General features: G+C 36.8%; 1 protein-coding gene across 1 annotated transcript in view; it reads right to left on the bottom strand.

Annotated features, from left to right (window-relative positions):
• The window catches only part of MRPS27 (mitochondrial ribosomal protein S27), a 42655-nt gene that overhangs the window by 17433 nt on the left and 4343 nt on the right, over window positions 1-20879 (bottom strand). The window contains exons 3-4 of the mRNA XM_084224830.1: window positions 17629-17699; window positions 15663-15721 (exon numbers count right to left, since the gene is read on the bottom strand). Coding sequence (XP_084080956.1) covers window positions 15663-15721; window positions 17629-17699 — 130 coding nt within the window. The remainder of the gene's footprint in view (window positions 1-15662; window positions 15722-17628; window positions 17700-20879) is intronic.

Genomic DNA, 20879 nt, shown 5'->3' with positions numbered 1-20879 from the left:
TAATCCTTAAACTTAGTAATAAGACTAGATTTGGAAAAGGAAATATTTTTGGGTAGATGGACCTAGTACACAGTTATTTAGGAAGACTCAGGATATCACCTGATTAACTTTACCAACAACTGAAGGGAGAAAATTCACTATTCAGTAGTTTCAGGGTAGCTATTGCATTGTCAAAACTACATTCATGCTCAGCTTCACAAAGTTTCTTTCTAACAGTAACTATCAGCTAGGATGTAGTTTATTCTTTATTGACCCAGCTATTTTGACAGTTTTTCTTTTTTTTTCTGCCCATTGTTGTCAGCCTCGTATCAATAAATGCTCTTCCTCCTTTTGATGAATTTAAGGCACCTTCAAGAGTAAATCATAAGGAACAAGCCTTATTACATTAAAAGTTTAAAAAACAGTATGATCAAAGAGTTGCAAATCCTAGATAAATTTTATAAATTTCAAAATAATGTATGAATGGACAAGCAGTTTACCACAGCATGAAAGAAATGCTTTGCTTATACATAAATAGACCTAAGAGCTATCACAAAAGAAATAGCAGTACAACAGATAAGAAGCCTATGGCAAGTTTGAAGCAATTTATTAGTATTCCTGGTATTGCAATATGTTAAACAACTACTGGTATTCCTGAAAAATATCTGAATTATTTATCAATCCTTCCATCCAGAGGTAGTCAACCTAACAGAACTGCAGCGAAGCTGTTCTTCCAGCTTTCTGCCAGCAGGTTACACCAAGCAGCCCTGAACTTCCCTAGAAATATTTACAAAGCACAAAGCAGCAATCCTTCAACCTGATTAATATCCCACATGTTTACCTTAAATGCTTCAAATCTTTATTCTAATTAGTTCAGACTGAAAAAGCAAAGCCAAGGCTCAAACAACATACACTCAGTACACTCTTTATCCCTGGGAAAACTCTTCAAGGCTGCTAAATGTGTTTCCTAAGAAGCTCCTCTAGTCATGTAGATTCACAGTACTTCAGAATTATGCATTCCCTGACAGAAGTCAAACGGAAGTTCACTACTAAGAAGAATGTGAACTAGTCTGTGTCAGTTTGGCTGAACATGGTCTGTATGCCTAACCTGAAATAGGATGACATTAGTCACAGGCCTTACCTAGCTAACATTTAAAAATCCAGTATCAACACAATTCCTTGTTCTAGGTTAAAGGGAGGGTCACCAGCTAGCTCACTAAAAATGGGCATTTGGGGATCCTCACTGAGTAGGTAAAAGAACACTGCTACCAAGAAAAGGTGGTGATGCCTGCTTTAGTCTCATGAAGGAACACTGTACCATCTCAATTATCACATTCAATTTTATTTCAAATGCAAACTATGAATAAAGCAACCCCCCTTTTTGACTTAACAAAATGATGAGGTGAACTGCAATGAAGGAAACCAAATAAACAGATCTTTGAATATAGTACTTGTATTTTTCTCCTTTTCCCAGGATAATAGTTACCCACCACCCTTCACCTCTCCCACTCCTTTTAAAAAAAGACAATCAGGAAAAATCCCGTTTTCTTCTCACACATATGAAGAATCTATACTACTTCCACTATAAGGATGCAATTCACTCAAAGAGTGACAATTAAGAAGAAAAGGTTGTGTCATAATAATAACAATAATGAAAAACTCAACATCTCCCCACACTACTGACTATAAGGGACACAGCTCTCTGTGACAAACACTTCTGGACTTACAATTGAAAATTACTGGTTTTGAATATAAATGTCACCAGTACTGTATAGAAAGTATCAGAGGCTGAGAAAGCACACAGGGAATGATTAAGTGAGCTGTTGCTATAGTGATTCTGATAAGATTCTCTCAAGTGCCTTTCCTTTTCCCATGCAACTACAATCAAGTCTAATTTAAAACTGGCTCTTCCATTAATTATATCTTTTTCCGGTACTCTGGCATACAAAAACAGACAAATTAAGAACCACAAGATACTACATTTCTTGCTTCAGGGAATTTTTTTTTAATCTCAGCAGTTTCAAAGTGCATTAGGATAAAACTTGCTGTTTCAAAGCTCAACAAAGGGTCAGTTCTGCTGATTCTTTTACTTAGATCTCTGAAAACTGATTAACAAAAGGCTGTAAAAAAAGGTATATATGAGTAAAGCACTGATTTGATTGTTATCAGTTTACTAACTCAGCTATGCCTGTCATTACTTCCACAAATTAAACCTGTCTGAAAGCTAGTATACAAGTTATAAACTTATTTCTCAAAACGAAAAACAAATGTTTGCAAAAGCCTGCAATTTTTAGTTCCTGTTACCACCTTTGCATCCAGTTCACTTCGCCAAGTGACTGACCACTAAAAGCTGCCAGAAAGTCAGTTTCCGGCAGAAAGGTAGCTCCCACTAGCAGAACTTCAAAAGTAAGTTTAAAATCTTTTGTGTACCAAACAGTACTTGTGTCAGGGACTTTCTTCAACCACAGTTAACTTTATGTCATTTGAGGACTAAATTGCTTTAAAGCTCATTAGGCTTAATTTAAAAAAAAAAAAAAATTACAGATGTTTTAGAAAATCTCCATCTCTTAGCTACCAACTACTGCAGGAATGTCACAGTGAAGCTTGCTTCGCAGTAACCATTAACCAAACTCGACAGAGATGTAGCAGCAAGCGCTTTCCATGCTAACAAAATAGTGACTCTAACTTCTGTGATAGCTCAGGGTCAGAGGGAAGTGCATCACACATTAAGGTGTTTCTGACTTTTAGCATTAAGCCTAAACTATGAGAGAATACCCCTTTCATGCCATTTTAAATAGGCATACTTCATGTGTATGCATAAAAACTGCTGTCAAGAAAAGCAAATAATGACTTTTTGATTTTATAGCAGGAAAAAAATCTCAACCTTTAACAGACATTGCTATTATTGTATTTGCAAACAGCAACTTTTTAATAATACCTAATATTCAGTGTAGATTTAACCCGGGGCAAAATTAATGTAATTTTGTTAGAGACCTAATCACTGAGACCTGCAGTCTACATTGTAACTATGCTGCAGTTTTCATTTATTTTACTCAAATTCTTTATGGTTCACAAAATAGCTCCCAGAAATAGATCACACATTAGCTTCAAACATTCCACCGACTGACATAACCCTTGACACTTCAGTTTGATCACAATCGAAGTCACACAGACCATAAGTGATGTATTTCTGTCTTGAATATGTCAAAGGCTGCAATACAGAATTGTTGCAAGTCAAACTGTTTATTCTGCAGAGTTAGTTTTACACCACAATCAGAGCAAAAAAGAGGCGCTGGGAAGACAGTGTTTCAGGAATACAAATACTGAATGGATCTCAGTAACCAACTTCAGCAGGGGAAGAGCCAAACCTTGCATTTGCTGCCGAACACTTCACAAACTAGATTTGCACTGTTCCGGTTTTACCATTTCAGGTTTGCTGCCACAGGCACACAATTCAAGTTAGCCTAATTTTGCCCTAATACATTTTGCACTGCTACAGTCTGATGTCCTTGCGTATTTGCTCTCCTTCTGCACCCCATGAGTGAAGGGGAGACAGACAAGAAGGCTTTAATATTAAATGTAAACACCTGAAAAGAGGACAAAACCCCTGATACCTGCAGTTTCAGCCACAGCCACTGTCAAGAAGGCAACCATTTCCAAAAGGCTGACCACTGGCCATGGCTACCACACAGTTCATCATTATTCTGTTTACTTTTCACTTCATGTCTCAATGAGCAATGCTTACTGGTACTTCTTTTTTCTTCCAACCTTGCATTTTCCTAATAAAAATACTTTTAGCAATGAGTAACAAGAAATGCTCAAATCCTTTACACATTTTAAACTGTTCTCTAATCACAGTACCCAATCACAGTACTTCTGAGGCATCTAGTTAGCATACCTCTTAGTATATCTAACTTCTGAGACCAGTGAGACCAAAATGTCCTCTGCCTCATTGCATATGTCAATCCCAAGGAAGAGCAAGTACAAGAAAGATAAACATGGCAAAATGGACTCAAACATTTCGTAAGGCAGTTTGAAATTTGTGGGCTCTTACCAGCTACATGATTGCTTTATTCTTTTCAGAAAAAGACTGTGCTATCAGATCTGTTATTTTAAGAGAGACAGCAGGTACCTCTCTTTAAGAACTGCATGTACTGTAGGACAAATGCTCCCTTGTGTAGGTAGCTTGCAAGCTGCACAGTAAAATGTCATGCTACCCAAAACATGCAGAGGATTTCATAATGCAAAAGGGTATTTTGTATTTTCTCCCCTTCTGAGACAGGAACACACTCAAGATTGCTAGTTATAAATACAGTGGTGACAGCACCAAGCCTGCCGAAGTCCAGTGAGCATTTGAACAATGCTCTCATGCACACGGTGTGATTCTTGGGGTGTCCTGTGCAGAACCAGGAGTTGGGCTCAATGAGCCTGATTGGTCCCTTCCAACTCAGCATATTCTATGATAACTCAGTAATGCTTTTGACTGGCCCACAATGCAAGGCCAGGATGACTTGTTACTTTGCCCTTTTACAGTGGCCTACTCAGACCTTGTATTCAGGCTCCAAACTGACATTCACAGCATCAGTTAAAGAAAACTGCAAAAAGAAGTAATCACTGCAGGCCAGTAACTTCAATGAAGATAAAAACATCTTTTTGCTGGTGAAGTGGACTATAACACTCCTGCTGCACCTGCTCTGCTGTCATGCTCTCACAGTAGCTTCTACACCCCTTTCACCACCAGTCAGACACACCAGCAGCCAGTCTCGTTTGTGGACTTTAGCACAGACTGTGTAGACAAGGGGGAGGGGGATGGTGTCCATTTTACACCCAGCTGTCTGCTGCCAGAGGCAGTCTACTTAGCTTGTAGCTCAATTTAGTCTAGCTTTACTCACTCCCTAGTGCAACTTTGAAGAAAGGAGTATTTTCCCCCTTTTTTAAATGAAAAACAGTAGTAGTAGTAGTAGTTACAGGAGAGAGCAGAAGAGGAGAGAGCAGAATAAATGTCAACGTAAAGAGGATCATCATAAAGTTAACTTCGGAAATTAAAAGCAGTTTTATATCCACACCAATTCTTAAACAACAGCTATTACTCATAAAGGTGAAAATGGGTTTGCAAATCCAGATGCCAAAATTTGCGTGCTTTCAGCCTTACAAGTTCTAGACTGAAGGAGTGGGGTGGGGGGGAAATAACCAAAATCCGTGTTCACTTTTCAGCCTGAGAAAAGAATGATTATTGTGTCTGCATTCACAGCTGAGCAAACAAGCATTTCTATCAGCTGTTCTCTTGTATATCCCTTTCCAATTTTAACAATAAATCCAAGAAAGGATTCTTTGTTGCTGCTTAAATGCTCCCTAAACTGCATCTTGGATCTAATCCTCACCTGGTCCAAAGAGAAAACACACAGTTCCTCCAAGCTACCAGGGACCTGCCCCAACCAGCTGGCACACCACACATGCACACAATCGTTAGATGAAAGCTGGGAGGCAAGGACAATTCCAGCACCTTTCAAGGATGTGCAGTCCAGCATCCCACAGAGATGTATCAGTGGTGAAGATAGAAACCAAGTGATGAAAGCAGCCACAGTACTATTTCTGAAACAACCAACTCCACATTTAATTGAGTCCCTCAGGCTTTCAAACTGATGTAGCAAAGTGGAGACAGAGAGACAGCTGAAAAGCCTGGGGACATTCTCCTTCAGGGACAGGGCCACATAAGGATTCTAGGAAACAGGTAAAGGGATAAAATCAGCTGACAAGAAAGGCTCATCCGAGCCTTCTATCTAAGCTTTTTCCAAACCCATACTGTTCTTTCACCCCACAATGCCCTCCACAAAAAAACCCAAAAGAAAGGCAAGGAAGGGACTATTCAGGGATTAGTCAACCTAGTTAGGAACCAAGGATTTATGAAGTAAATCTTAGAAAGAGGTAACAGGAACTATGGCAGAAGGAACAATTGCAGGTAGCTCAGCAGAGTGCAAGAGACAACATGGATATGTTATTTGGAGCATGCAGCTTCAAAATACTCACTATTAAAGGAGCATTTACACAACAAAAAAACCGCCAACCAACCCAGCAAACAGCCAACCAAGCAACCAACATAGCAACCAACCAACAAAAAAGTAAGTACCCTGAATGACTGTTTGGGTTTTGTTTTTTTTTCATTTTGCTACTGAGCATCTTACATTCAGAAATTTGCACCTGAAGTTAACTTCTTTGTAAACAGTAAGAGTAATAACCATGACCTTTGCTTATCTGCTGATTCAATACTCCTCTATTCAATTACAGCAAAGCACTGTTTTGTGGATCTGTCTACAATCAAGCTTCTGCCCTTAGGGACAACACTTTTCCCAAGCACAAATGTATATGCAAAAATAAGAAGATATATACAGGCTGAATAAATGTACCTACTTATTTTCATTTTTGTTCTGCACTCTAATCTTTCTGGATGTTTCTGAAGATGAAATTATTTAGAAAAAAAATGAACCATTGGAATAGAGTAGCATAATTGACTTTTCAAATCTCTTTAACTGGGGCCAGAAAAATCTACAGTCTGTTGGATAGAATCACATAATTTTCTAAATGTCTTGATAACTAAATGTTGATATAACACTTTCAGTCCTACAAAAGCATAAACATCATTTTTTTAAATAAAAAGGCAGCTACTTGAAAATTAACAAGCCAAATCATTTACAACCTAAAGAAAGATGCATTCTAATGTAAATCTACCTCCTTCCCATCATAATTTTCATTTGGTTAAAAAATCATTTTGTCTAAAATGGAGTATAACAGAACAAAGTAGATCAGATCTATAACTTTGGTGACTACTCCATCTCTTAACATGGTCATCTTACATGTTCTTTCCATTTTCAAAGGGTTTCACCTTCTGGAACTTGTATCACACCTGATATCTGTTACTATATATTATGCAGCAATGTGCATCAAAACCACAGATAGTCTGAGCACAATAGATTATACTGGATCCACTCTACTGTATCATATTACTAAGATGAACATCCTCACTGTTACAAAGAAAGCACAGAACACTTTTCTTGACTATCCAGTCCAGTTAGACGATGTAGCCCTTTTTTATGTGCTTGATCAGATCACAGTCATCTTAAAAGCCTGTGAAATAAACAAAGATTTTATGAAAAATGATTTTAAACTGAGATCACATGGACTTTTCATTACATATAGTAAAATGAAGGGATGTCCTCACTGAAATACTGCATAAGCCTTGTAATTCATACGTTGGCTGAAGTGTGACAGGAAAAAAATCTCTTAATGCCTTTGTCCTTCTCTCCATCAGTCTACCCTACAAACTAGCACATGACTTGCCATCATTCAAACATACTGGCAGTTTTATTAACAAGTGTGGTGCAGAATAGGAATTCTCAGGCAGTGGAATGTTACAGATACTTTGGTCCCAGGCCTGCTTCCATGCAACCTGCAAGAGCATTTAATGTTACCATGGTAGAAAACCAAAAATTTATGAAACTACTTGTATAGGTATTACTAGCACTCACATTGGTTTCCTAAAAAATGTTTCCTCAAACATTGTAAAGAAAAAAAAAAATACAGAAAACCAGACAGACATCCCTTTCCATGTTAAACTGCCACGTGATAGGCCCTGGAGTGTTTAAAAACATTTCACATTCATAGTGGATGTCCAGTTCCACTTTCTTATAAGCCTTCCATTAGTTACAAGTCAGAGAAAACAATCATAAGAAAAAATACAAAGTAAATCCTGGTAAGTGGGTAAACTTGACAGCATATATGTTTAACCCAAGATGTATTTTCAACACAACAGCTGTGACAAGCTATGCAACTCCTATTTTCCAGATTGAGGACACTATTTACTGCATATCTTCACTCTCCAGCTCCTAACTTAATTTTTTCCAGAATAAAATTAACACAATATAGACTCTAAATACTCATCCTGTTCTTAAAAATAAGTTTTCAATAAAATGATTGTTCTCATCAGAAGCTCATCCACAGCTGCTTGTAGAGTCCATTTAAGCCAGGAACACCCTGATTCAACCCTTAGAAAACCACCTTAAATGGCAACAAAATAACATCTCAACCTAGCTCAAAAGCTACTTTTATTCTTTCTTTTACTACTGATTACAGTAGAAGAATCTTCATCACTGACATTTCTAAAGCATTTTCTGCCCAGAAGCCTTTTGACTTTGTACTTGGCCCTCTGTTTATGACATTTAAACTGTTCAGCATTTTGAATATGCTGGTTGCAGTAGCACAAAATCCTGAATTTCCCAAAGTATAGGATAAACACTCTCCCACTTTTAGCCTATTTTATTATTTCACATGTGCTGTGTAAGAATAGATGAAGATAAAATGGCCTACTATTTTCATTTGAATGGCTACCCCACAACCCAGTACTACTCAGGACTACAATTCTGTAAATTAAAACTAACCAAAAAATCAACAGAATTCCTATTTTTAAAAAATAAACCAGTTTGCATACACCAAAAACAAAAATCTGTATTACTCCCCAAGAAACACATATTGTACAGCTAACTTTACAACAAGCATAACATAAACTAGAGAAGGCTACTAGTTAAGCAACTGAAAACAGAATTTTAACACAATATAGACTCTAAATACTCATCCTGTTCTTAAAAATCAATTTTCAATAAAATGATTGTTCTCATCAGAAGCTCATCCACAGCTGCTTGTATAGTCCATTTAAGCCAGGAATACACATCTGCACACATAATATACTCCCCACTCTTCCTCCTATGCTGTGTTTAGTTTAGCTCAAAAATGACTAATGTGACTCAAAATAGCAGGAATACATGCTTACCACATCTAAGTTGAAACAGGAATAAAAACTAGCACCTACAGCAATCCTGACATACTGAGGATCTTATTTCACCAAATAAAAACAATGATTTCTTAAATTGGTTTGTTTTAAATAGAAAACATTTTCTAAATGCTTTCCATGTTGCATTTAATATAATTAATGTTTACATACTCATCAAAATGTGAACATTTGCAGAAAAGTACTACTTTCATTTAAGGTTCTTTCTGAAAGGCAGCTGTCTGCATCAGGAAAAACAGCATTCTGGTAAATATTTACCTCTTTTTTAAAAAAAAGGAAATCAAATATATAAAACAAAGCTGTAAATAAATACCTGTTAATCATGGATATATCTACATAAGACTGTCTCTTTGCTCAGTAAGAAAATGGTTCCAAACTGAGTACTATCCTTCCAAAGAAATTAAACTGGTTTGAAGAACTTGTTTTCTGCTGCCACAAAACAGCAATAAGCCTTTCTTTAAAAGGTAGTTTAAATTATAAACACAGAACAGTATTAAAATATTTTATTTGAATTAAGGTTTCTTGCTTGCTGATTTAAACTAAGACCAAGTCAACAATTCAAATAATTTAATTCTAATCAACCTATCTGCAATAAGACAGCTCTGGTTTACACCATGTCAAGATTATTCCATAACAAGTTGACAGTAACAAGTAGTTAATAGTTGTTTTTTTCTACCATATTTATTTTAATCCAAAAAGGAAATACTTACTTGCACCACACAGAAGAATGACTTCGGTTGATGGATACAATAACAATTCCTAAGGAAGGGACCATGACAACTCTGCTAATGGTTGTAAGCCTAATAAAAATTCATGCATGGGTTTATGCTGGTAGCTGCCACTTTCAACATAACTGAAAAGAAAAAAGATTACTGTACTATTTAACACTATTTAGGAAAGCTAAAGGACAAGGAACTCAGTAAAACCATTAATTTTTTTTATTTTTTAACATCATGCCTCATGGGATTGGAGACTGTCTTTGACTGCTGTTGCTGCTCAGGGGTTGTAGTGGAACCAGGAATTCCTTAAAGGGGAAGCCAGATAGAGATAATTCTCTAGTATATCTTTATAATTATTAGTCATATTAGTCATCAACTAAAGCTAGCAAAGGAACAGATCTTTACTTGTACTTGTTTTAAATTCTGAATCCGATAAAAGGTTTTAGTCTGTCCTGACCATTTGTGCTCATATGAATGGCCCGCTCTCTACATTTTTGGCTGCATTTAACCTCTGTCTGAACTTTCAGTATTTCTAAAACACAACACAAGATCTGCCTTGAGACAGACTTTTTGCTGATGCAGGGGTTTACTAAACAACTTCTGGAATGCCACTGGACATAGCAAAATTGACCTTTAAGGAGGAGCATGGGTCAAACTCAGAGACAAAACTGCCCTTTTTCCTTCAATATATCAGTGCAACAGTTGAGATCTGATCACACTGTTTCCATGGAAGCTACTAGACAAAAAGCTTTGAGCAAGAAAGATGCCAGGTAAGAGATATGGAAATTCTGCTATATTCTTTTCTTCCAAGAATAGTAATGGAAGCCCATCTTCCAATATTGAATGAAAAATGTATCCACATGGAGTGTGGACCAAGTAATTTCTGTCAATTTCTGAGTCTGACTGGATTCATCTCTATTGACTCCAGAAATACTGTGGATGATGAGGAGGGGAGATTACCCCTAACACTGATATTGCATTCTGTTTGTAGAAGAATCCTTCTTTTCCTCTTGTTTTAAATATAAAGCTTTTAAAATCCAAATGCTTATCCTTCTAGCATTGGCAACATACAAGTAAAAAATTAGTGTTGATGAAAAGCCTTCCAACTTTTTGTGCTTTTATATGCAGTGCCTAGAAAATTCTTGACCAGTTTCTGCCATGTTTAAAGAAAACTATATATACAAAAGGACATATGAACTACGAAAAGCAGATGACTGAAAGGGCATGTATTACAGGAAAAAAATCCTTCTGAATGCTCTTCAATGTTTTATCTTTAAAGATGGCTCTCCCATACTTCAAAGCATGTTATACTGAGCACACTGAAATTTGGATTTGGAAACCTCAGCAAGGACAAGGCTTGCTGAAATTTGGCTCTGGGTTCTGAAACATAGTTACTAATGTAAGATTCCAACAGTTCAGACTGTGACAAACCACGGACAAATGAAGACAACAGAGAAACTGTGAAAGATGAGAGGGAGAGTAAGAATGTGTGCCCCTCTGTGCAGAAATGAGTCAATGTTGGAGCCAGAAGCACAGTGGAGTCCCTACAGCCAGAACACCTACATATGACAGCACTGGCTTGGATAATTTCTTCACATAAAGCTGAATCACACACTGGCAACCATAGCAGAACAGCACTAAACACTGGTATTTTGGTCATTCACATGAAAATAATTAAATATTCTAATAAGGTACATATCTCTGGTGTTTCCCTTCCATGCGCCTCCCTACCTTCTGAAAAGCTGCCCAAATCTTTTGCAAATTAACTTATTTTAGAGCACTCAGCCTAGGCAGGTGTCCAAACTGGTAAAAAATACCATGCCAACAAAACATGCCAACAAATTGTATTTTTCTCTTCAGATGCTTCTACCACTTCTCAATACCATTTCAAAATATAACTGCTGCATAACTTGAATAGCAGGCAGCTATTTCTGACTCTTTTATTTTTATACCTTTTTTTTTAACCCATATACTTTTCTGGAGGCATTGAAAACCAAGATTTGATCAGTTATTTCACCTACAGCCTTCAAAGAATGAAAACACCTCAAAGGAAAAATTAAATATGTTACAAGACTGTGTCTACATCTCCTATTTGTGCTGGAACAGGTAATGGTATTCCATTATGTACTGTAGATTTCTATACAGAAACAAAGTACCATACTAGTATGAATGAATGCCACACAAATATCATTCAGAAATACATTTTCTTGGTACATTGTGAAGATTTATTATAAACAATACTTTAGAGTAACAACATTTTCAGACACTAAGCGGCTTGACTGGTATGAAAGTAAAAGTGCGATTTCTGCACCCACAGAACAGAAATGCAAATAATAGAGAGTGCAGGTGAAACTTATTTTGCATGCAATGTTGCCCTGAGCAGTGACACACAGGTATTACTAGGAAAAAGTACAATTTCATACAGACAGACATCAGAGCCCCAGAATGATTTAAAGGCTGAAATCAAGCCTCAAAACTGTAACTTACTACCATCCAACCTAAACAATTCTATGATTCTATTAAAGATAGTACATCCAAGAATGTAGGAGAATAACTTCTAATCATTTGCTATTGTCTTGTTTTGTGATTATAATCAGATATAGACCCCAAGAAATAAATCCTGAAGTCTGCAGAAACCGCTGTCTTTTCAAAAAAAATTACCAATAACAGAAAGGTAATAAAAAGTTCTAGGCAGATTGTGCAAAAATTTGTAGAGCACATGCACATACAAAAACATTCTCCAGACATTGTGTATACTTTTTTCTACATGGTGGGTCATGGGTTTAATGCAATTAAAAATTCTCTTGAGTAGGCTCAACATAAGAAAAACTTCAGCCATTCTTTCCACAAACATTGAAAAATCTTTGTTGGCATAAAACCTACATACAAAATCAGCAGTTACCTCATCACAAAACCTTTCTTCATTATGCTAATGTTTCAACCATAAGAAAAACACCCTGATGTGTGAAATAGTGACATCTCAGTGAGACAGGACAAAGTACAGCGAACTGCAGATCTTTGATCTGGCTGAAAGTGCTCTGCATTCTGATGAGAATTTTTGCTGGGATCCTAGGAGATGAAAGGATTTTTTAGAAGTCTGACAGTTAACAGAAGGGGGGGAGGTATTCAGAAGAGAACAAAAAGAGGAGCACTGAAAGCAGATGACATCATGCCTCAAACTGGCCTTTACCATCTTACTGACATGTTCCACAATAGCAGTTTCCACACAGCTATTCTTGAGAGCTCAAGATCCTCTGTGGAGACAGTATGGCTGGAGATCCTATGCTTTAAAAGGACAGAAAATTTAAATAGTCTGAATATAACACATATATTTTATTTTGGGATCCAACATGTATTATGGTAATGGTCCAGAATACAACTTTTTGAAATTAGGTTCTCCCTCACATTATAGATGGAAAGTCTCTGGTCTACAAAGCTAACAATTACAAGATCTGTCACTCCCATCTCCAGGAAAATCCCACACTGCAAGCATGGAAACGCCATTACTTCCCTCTGATTCTTCACACAGGCTGTTTGTCTTTTGTACCAGGAACATCTTCCAACCTTGTAGGGGCCTTGGAACTGATTACCTTTCCCCTCAGGTTTCCAGAGCTCTAAACACTAGGGCGGGGTAGCAATTTTTTCTCTTTATACTCTACAAGCAGCTAAGAGGAAAACCACAGGACTTTGGGAGCATTCTGATTATTTATGTACAGTCAAACGCACATACAGTCAGCTTACCATGTATTATGTATTACTGTACATGATGTACAGACCACGCACACAACACTTGTTTGCAAAAGACTTCTGTACCTCAGGAGACATAAAACGTCAAAAACAGAAATAAAAAACAGTTTTTTCTCTGATACTGCTTTTCTCCTGTTCAGAAGTTTCCTCTCCTTAAATAAAAGAAAAATTGTACTTGGAATTTTCCCATTAAGGCAGAAAAAGAGAGATTTCCTGTCAAAGCTTCTCTGCTTCTTAACTTTCTTTCTCTATATTCCTCATTCATGTTTCTTGGTGTGGCCATTTCAATGGAACAAACATCCTTACAGCTGCAAAGAACTATTTTTATAAAAATGTCTTTCATTCTACCTCCAGCCTAAGTACAATCTGTAAAGATCAACTAAAGTGTCTTGCAAATACCCACATCTCCTACATCCTAAAGCTAGAACGCATATTTTCACTTGACAGAGAAAATGCTGTTATAATTAGGATTTTTACATGCTGTTTCACTCTCTCAATACACATCCATTTTGAGAATAGTTTGGAATGAAGTCTCCTTGAAAATCGATGCTAATACCACCAAAAGACAGCATTTTGCTACACCAAAACAAAGCACCATCACAGGGACACAAAGAAGAAAAATTTCAGCCAGAGCATGTCTGACAAGCCATGTGACACATCAATACTTTTCTATTCTCCCCATATGGATGACTAAAATTTATATCAATGGCAAATTATTATATTTGATATGCATACAGCTATACTTTCACCAAACATAGTAGAATTCTATCTTACAAAAATTGTAAATAACCATGATTGCTTTTGAACTGTAACTCTCTCTCTACTAGAATGTGTTCTTAAGGACAGAAATCCTTTTGTTAAAACCTGAGGTACTAACCAAGCACATATTAGGACTAAGAAGGATATTTACATGTTAGAGATTCCCATAATATTCTCTCCCTCTTACTATGGATCATTTTTATGCTTTTAAGTTTTTGTCACTCTTTCTGAACTTCTTCAAGAAGAAAGAATCTGTAAGATACATTACAGACACCTTACAATCTGGATTTTATCTGTACCATTTTGAGACTTAGCAATTAAAACTACCTTTCCTTTGAATGTCAGGGAAGTCAAAGGTCTCTTGAAATCCCTGACCCTAGAGGGCCTGATCCATCAGAGAGGAAGTAAGGACATGTGGCATAATACAACACATTCAAGAATGCTACTAAAAGGTACTAGAGGGCTTGCATTAAACTGGCTTTACCCTCTTCTGTTTTCATCTCTGCTGTTGCAAGAAGGAAAACTGATTTCTGACTACAGATTCTGCTAAGACCAGTGAAATCTTGATCAAAAGGAATGAAAACGCCACTAACCTGCCCTCTGTGAGAAATTCTTCCTACTTTTTATTTTTAAACTACAGGATATTGCTAGTATTAACCCATTTCTGTTGTTTCTATCTCAAAGTTTTGAGGTTCAGATACTGTCCCAGTAATACCACAGAATCAGTCTAATGCAGTCACTTACTTAAAACTGTGTATACACTTAAACCAGCTATCCAGAAAACACCTTAACTAAATAAACCCAATCATTATTATTTATAAATAACAACCTGACATTATTTGTAAGGATGCTCTCTCATGCGCTTTGACAGGATGCGTTACTTTTTCCATCACAAAACTTAGTTCTCAAAATGTGTATGCAACTGTCTTAAAATTTATTCTAGCGATCAGCAATAATTGCTACCCTCTTAAAGTCAATTTTGAGAGGTATTGACTTGAAGCAAGCAAGCATTCAACCTGACACTACCCGAAAACCCATACACCTCAATCAACACAAAAATAGTTGTCAAAAAATGTAACAACCCACGCATAAAGTGAACTACACAGCTTATGTAGAAAACATGACTACTAAGGGGATGATATATTTCATTCACCCTTGACTTGGGCATTACCACAGGATGCCCATTTTCATTCTTCTATGTTCTAAGGAAACAAGCTTCCTTGAGTCCTACACTAAGACATCCAAATATCATGTAGCGAATTCAGATTAACAATGATTCAGAGAACAAAAAAAAGTATTAGAAGGAAAACTGTGAACAAACATGACTACTTATATTTTCAGCATCTCTAACATAAACCAAAGCTGCAGGTTGCATTAGCTGTTAGCTCAGTACCTCAGATTAACATGCTTGACAAGAGACAATGCCAGAGGTCCAGAGAAGGGCAGCCATAACCATGGAGAAGTTGGCAAGAAAGCCCTTGGCTATGAGTTGTAAGACAAGAAGATGTGCATACTTTGCAAGAGAGAAATCAAAAGCCAAGAAGCTGGAAAGGGTCAAAGGACTTCATGATATTTACTCATATGACTCAAAGTTCATCTGGAGGGGAAAAGATGCTTACTTGTAAAGGTAGTATTCGGCTTGATCCACTTCTTCTCGTGAAGAAATGTTGTCAACAAACTGATTAAAAATAAAAAATAAAAGCTTAAAAAAGGAGCACTCACATGAAGCATATTAGAAGAAAATAACCAATAACAAAATACATTTGTCTGGCACATTTAGCTATCTGACAGTACTGGAATTCTTCATATCTCTGCTCATTCTTAATTCTGGTCTCCTCTAGACCGCTAAAACTCACATCTTTTTAAAATGAGATAACTCCCTTCCTTAATTCTGAGCAACCTTATGCATCTTGAAAGCCATCAGAGGATTAAACACTTATAGCTCTGTATCCTGTATTTTTGCTGTTCCTTTAAATCTTTTGCTCTTTAATCATAGCCTTTATTTTAAGCATATATTCAGTTCCTTACATTTTTTGCCACAATTTTGAGAGTTTTGACATCCCTCATTGCTTTTTCCAAAAAATATTATTTTCCCTATAGTTTGCCTGTTGTGCCTATTCATAGTATATATTCTGAAGCACAGGGACAGCAAAATTTTGTATTTCACTATACTTATAAACAATGGTAAGAAAAAAATCATCCCCCCATGCTGCACAGCACAATTGTCTTCTCATTTACAATACTGTCTTCTTGCAGAACTCCCAGTGCTACAGAAACCAAATTTTCAACCACACTTTGTCTTATGGTAACAGTGAATCCTGTTTTCCTGTACATTTTACTAACATAAGCATAGAGGTGTTGGAACACTATGGCATGTTTATAATATAATACCTTTAGTTCAGAATAAACAAACATTCTCAAGGCCAGTACTTCTCTTTACCCTAAGCCTAATCTAAAACAATAATTCAGCTGACTGGTATTTGGTCTCCCATTCCTTCATTCTCTTTGCATGCTATATACATAGAGATCTCATCTTCTGAGCATGGCCATAGCATGCCTGTGTGCTTTACCTACATTCTGGAAAATAAGAATCTGATGTTAGCTCCAGGTATTGGAAAGCAGGGCTGTTTGGGAAACAGCCATTTCTCCAGGGAGGTCAGTCCAAAGCAGTAAAAGGAATAAATCTGATTCATAAAAAGGAGAGGAACACCCATTTCCCTCTGTCTTCTGAGACACTGTCTCAGAAGCATTGGTCAAGAATGCTTGATCTGTTTAAATACTTGCTCTTGTAACTGAACAAAGCGTTCTGTGATTCCTCAGTAGTAGTAGTAGTAGACTCCTTAGCAGTGCAAATTATCCTAATTAGTGGTATTACTGAGATAACTCGGATTCTCTGGATAATTTTGAAAACTGAAATTTGTTTGTTGTTTTCTTTTTAAAGAAATGACTTATTTATTCTCCTTCTTCACTACAAACACTCATTTACACAGGGAATTTAAAAACACATCTCTCTGCTTTTTTCGCCCTTTTCCAGATTAACCCATCCAGAGGATGGAACTGGTTACTCTTCCCAGTAAAAATAATGGCTTTTCTTAACCCAGCAACTTGCTCTGCCTCAGTCTGATGCAGTGAAAGAAAGCTATAAAAGCAAAATATGTCCACCTCTGCCTCATTCTGTAAGAAGCCTGGAACTGGAAGAAGACAGACAGTGCAGTGTACTAATTCAATGCATTCCCTTAGCAGCCTGGGCTCTTATGCAGTGCCTGAGGAGGTTTTAAAGCTCTCACAAAGAAACCATAGGAAGGAGGGAAAGACAAATTAGGGAAATACACAACCCAGTAACAGTGAGACCCAATTTTACTGAGGAAAACAATATGTTTTGAAGACTCTATGATCTGGATACTAACTAATGAGTACAAAGTTTCCATAAAACAGCTTTATACAGCAATTTAATAGTATAACAAGACATTTATGATCCTGGAACTCCTAACAGAGGTGGCATCATTTATCACCTCTCAGCTTACTTCACTACACAAGCATTCCATAGTACTTCTACCAGTTTATGATTGGAATTTATTTCCTTACCCGGGCTACTGTTAAAGAGCTGACAGGCAGTTTTCTTTCATAGGTTCTGTCCATTAAGTGGGCTAAGTCAGCTGGAGAAAGCAGAAAAAGTACGTGTTTAATCAATTGGCATAAGAGGAAAATCTGCAGAGCCATCATATAAGTTAGCATAAAACCTATGTTCATGAAATCAAATTCCAGGTTCTTAACATTTCCATTTTAAAATTGTATGAAAACAGTGCTTTCAAATATTGTTGAACACTTTAACAGAAAAAAATGCATGAGAAAATTCTCATCATGATGATCCTAACTTGCTAGAAATAAAAGGGTGAAAAAACCTACTCTATAAAGTGCTGGATGAAATTAGTATAACTAATATAAATCATCTTAAACAAAAAATTAGCAGATGTCCTTAAAATTCCCATTTGCTTTCAAGCCTAGCATATGCTGGACAGTTCTTTAGGCATGGATTTTTATTTTACAGTAAAACAGGGAGACACAGAAACATATAGTACCATACTGATAAACCTTACAGTCACACACAGCAATCCAAAGAAATCCTGTCAATCAAATGGGGCACTGCACCAGTAACAAAGTAGCTTTATAGCATTCTGCTTCAGCAGTCATGTAACAATATTAATGTGACCATGCAGAAACTTAAAACTTCTGACTATTGAACAGGCAGCCAGCCATTGCATTTAATGAATTAATTGGAAGCTAAATTAATTTGGAGTTTTAGCTCTGTACTGTTCCTGGAAAACAAAGACTATTAAAAAAGAGTAGGCTGCTCAACATATGCTTAATGTCATCTGTTTGACCATGAACTGACAATATCAAATCTATAAGCTTTAGAGACTTAAACCGTACTCTTTGTTGCTATTCTCCTCCATCTTGAGGACCAGAAATCTAAAACATTCCCACTGCAACATTTGGAATTTGCTTCCTCCTTTGCAACTGTTACTCAGTGAGTCACTCCTTTGACGCCTCTCACTAAAGCCTGCTGGCCATCCTTGGCCAGCTGATGGGCTGGCCCGTTTTACAATTAATTTTCCAAAAAGGTTAACCTACCTCCACACCTGTCAGTGAAACGTGAGACAAGCAGAAATTGCAGCACTACATCAGAATGGACTAACCCTTCTACTCTTGCTAAGTTGTCAGGGGCAGGAAATAGCACTGCATCAGTAACATGCTCTGTCTCCAAGGGATGCTGTCCACAAAACAAGTGGTATCCCTGTTTATTACTTTCAAAACTCCTGTACCACAGTGAACACTGGAGGGTACAGTTTTAACAGAACAAATGACATTCATTATGGGTAATCTGTCAAATTACGGCACATGGATGAAGTTTTCAGTAAAACGACAGAGCCCTGACTTGGAATAAAACAGCTGATGCCTAGTCTGTTCAACGCTGCATTGCCACATAGCAGTATTTCTTGCTTACTTAACAGCTTTCCTCCTGAGGTGTTCTTCAAAACATGAAATGAACATTTATCTTCTGGCTGAGGAACAGCAAACTTTCCATGACCATCAAAACAAAGAGAAATTTGTGGCAAAGTTAGTAAGGCCAGTAACAGCTCCTACAAAAGACTGCACAAGATGCTGAAGTGATGTGAGCTATCAAGGCCATGCTATACAACATAACCACTAAAAAAAAAAAACCAATTTTTTAATGGTAAAGAAATTTATATGGGAATATCCTTACAAGAAGTGTCTATAAGTGCCTTTGACATTCTATTACCCATCTCTGCAGAAGTCACAAAGGTCATGATGAAGCACATGGGTAAAGGCACAGAGAGTATTCCTAGTACTAGAATTTAGAGAGAAGGGATGCTGTGACCAGTTCAGTTTATCCAGATCAAAGCACCACGTAGGCCCTTGCCTAAATGAAGTCAACTGTCATCCACCATTCTTAATTTCCATTTTGAGACAGCTGGAAAGAAATGTTTGCTTCAAAATCTGGTATCTTTGATGATACAGCAATGTGGACCTGAGACTAAGACTTCATTTCTCTATTCCAGAATTGTTTTTGTTATACATACCCTCCCAAAACTAGAAGGTGATCCCTATGACCACTCTGGGCCACACTCAAGTCCTGAGCTTGGCAATTCTTTTGTCTAGGTGCTCATGAAGATGAAGAGCCTGCTCTAGAAAACACTGACTACTTTAGTAGAGTATAAACCAAATGAATACAATGCCATGAATATGAGATCACAATACTGTTAGCCATTATACAACAGCATCCTCTGAGAGATTTTGCACATAGAATTTTAATGACTGACCTTTACTGCTGCCTACAAAACTGAAATTTTCCATCAGATTTACAGCATGGAAAGCACTTACCTATGAACTCCATATAAACATTAAACACTTATCTATCACCTCCAATGTAAGAGCCACAACAAAATGGGCTGATTAAATCTAAAATAATAGCTGACAAATTAAGATAATGGAAAATTTAGCTTTGTTTTCAGATAAGTTGAGGTTTTTGCAGCAGTATTATAACAGGAATTAATTGCAATTAGTAATTATTTACTAGCTTATTTTCTGCAAAGAACACCTAAAATCAGACTTTTTTTTCTCAAATTCATAATTTGAAATAATTCAGCCACCTTTTGTAAATCAAGTTTGCTCCATAAGTTGCTATTCAATAATCAAGGTTGAAGTTTCTTCTTAGTTAAAGCATCCTGAGAGCAGTACTAGAATGCAAGCATGTGAATGCCCATGTCTCCTAGCATTGTTGGCAGTAACACCTGAGTGCTTCCATTGCGTATAAACCAAGCCAACATTTTAATGGCCAAATCAGAATTCTATGTCCATTTTAAGAGATACATACTGCAAATACTTTTGTCTGACTCGTCAAAAAAAACGCTAGTCTACACTTTCTCTCATATACGCTGCCTAAAAATACATTTCTACAAGATTAACTCCATAAATTTATTTCTCTAAAAATGTATTACTGCACGTTCAACAATTAATGAAATTAATGACACAAACCATGAATGTAAGATTAGGTCATTTAATTTCAGGCCATGACTTCACAGGTCTCTATAACACTGGTATATGAGAGATATGAGAGATCATGTTCACTTTTATTTTCATTAGTCCATATTAACTCACTACCTGGTTGCCTGTAACAGGGTGTTCCAGGACAATGACTCAGAAAATACTGATCCGCACCTTCCAAGTCAGTGGTTATGACTTCTAACACTAGTTTGGTGGCCTAGGAAGTCATCATCATTTCAGTTTGATTCACAGTGTCTACCTATCCACAG

This window comes from Fringilla coelebs (genome assembly GCF_963513975.1).
Source record: "Fringilla coelebs genome assembly, chromosome: Z".
Classification (NCBI taxonomy): Eukaryota; Metazoa; Chordata; class Aves; order Passeriformes; family Fringillidae; genus Fringilla; species Fringilla coelebs.
The sequence above is the reverse complement of the archived record's forward strand: the minus strand, read 5'-3'. Positions and strand labels throughout refer to the sequence as shown.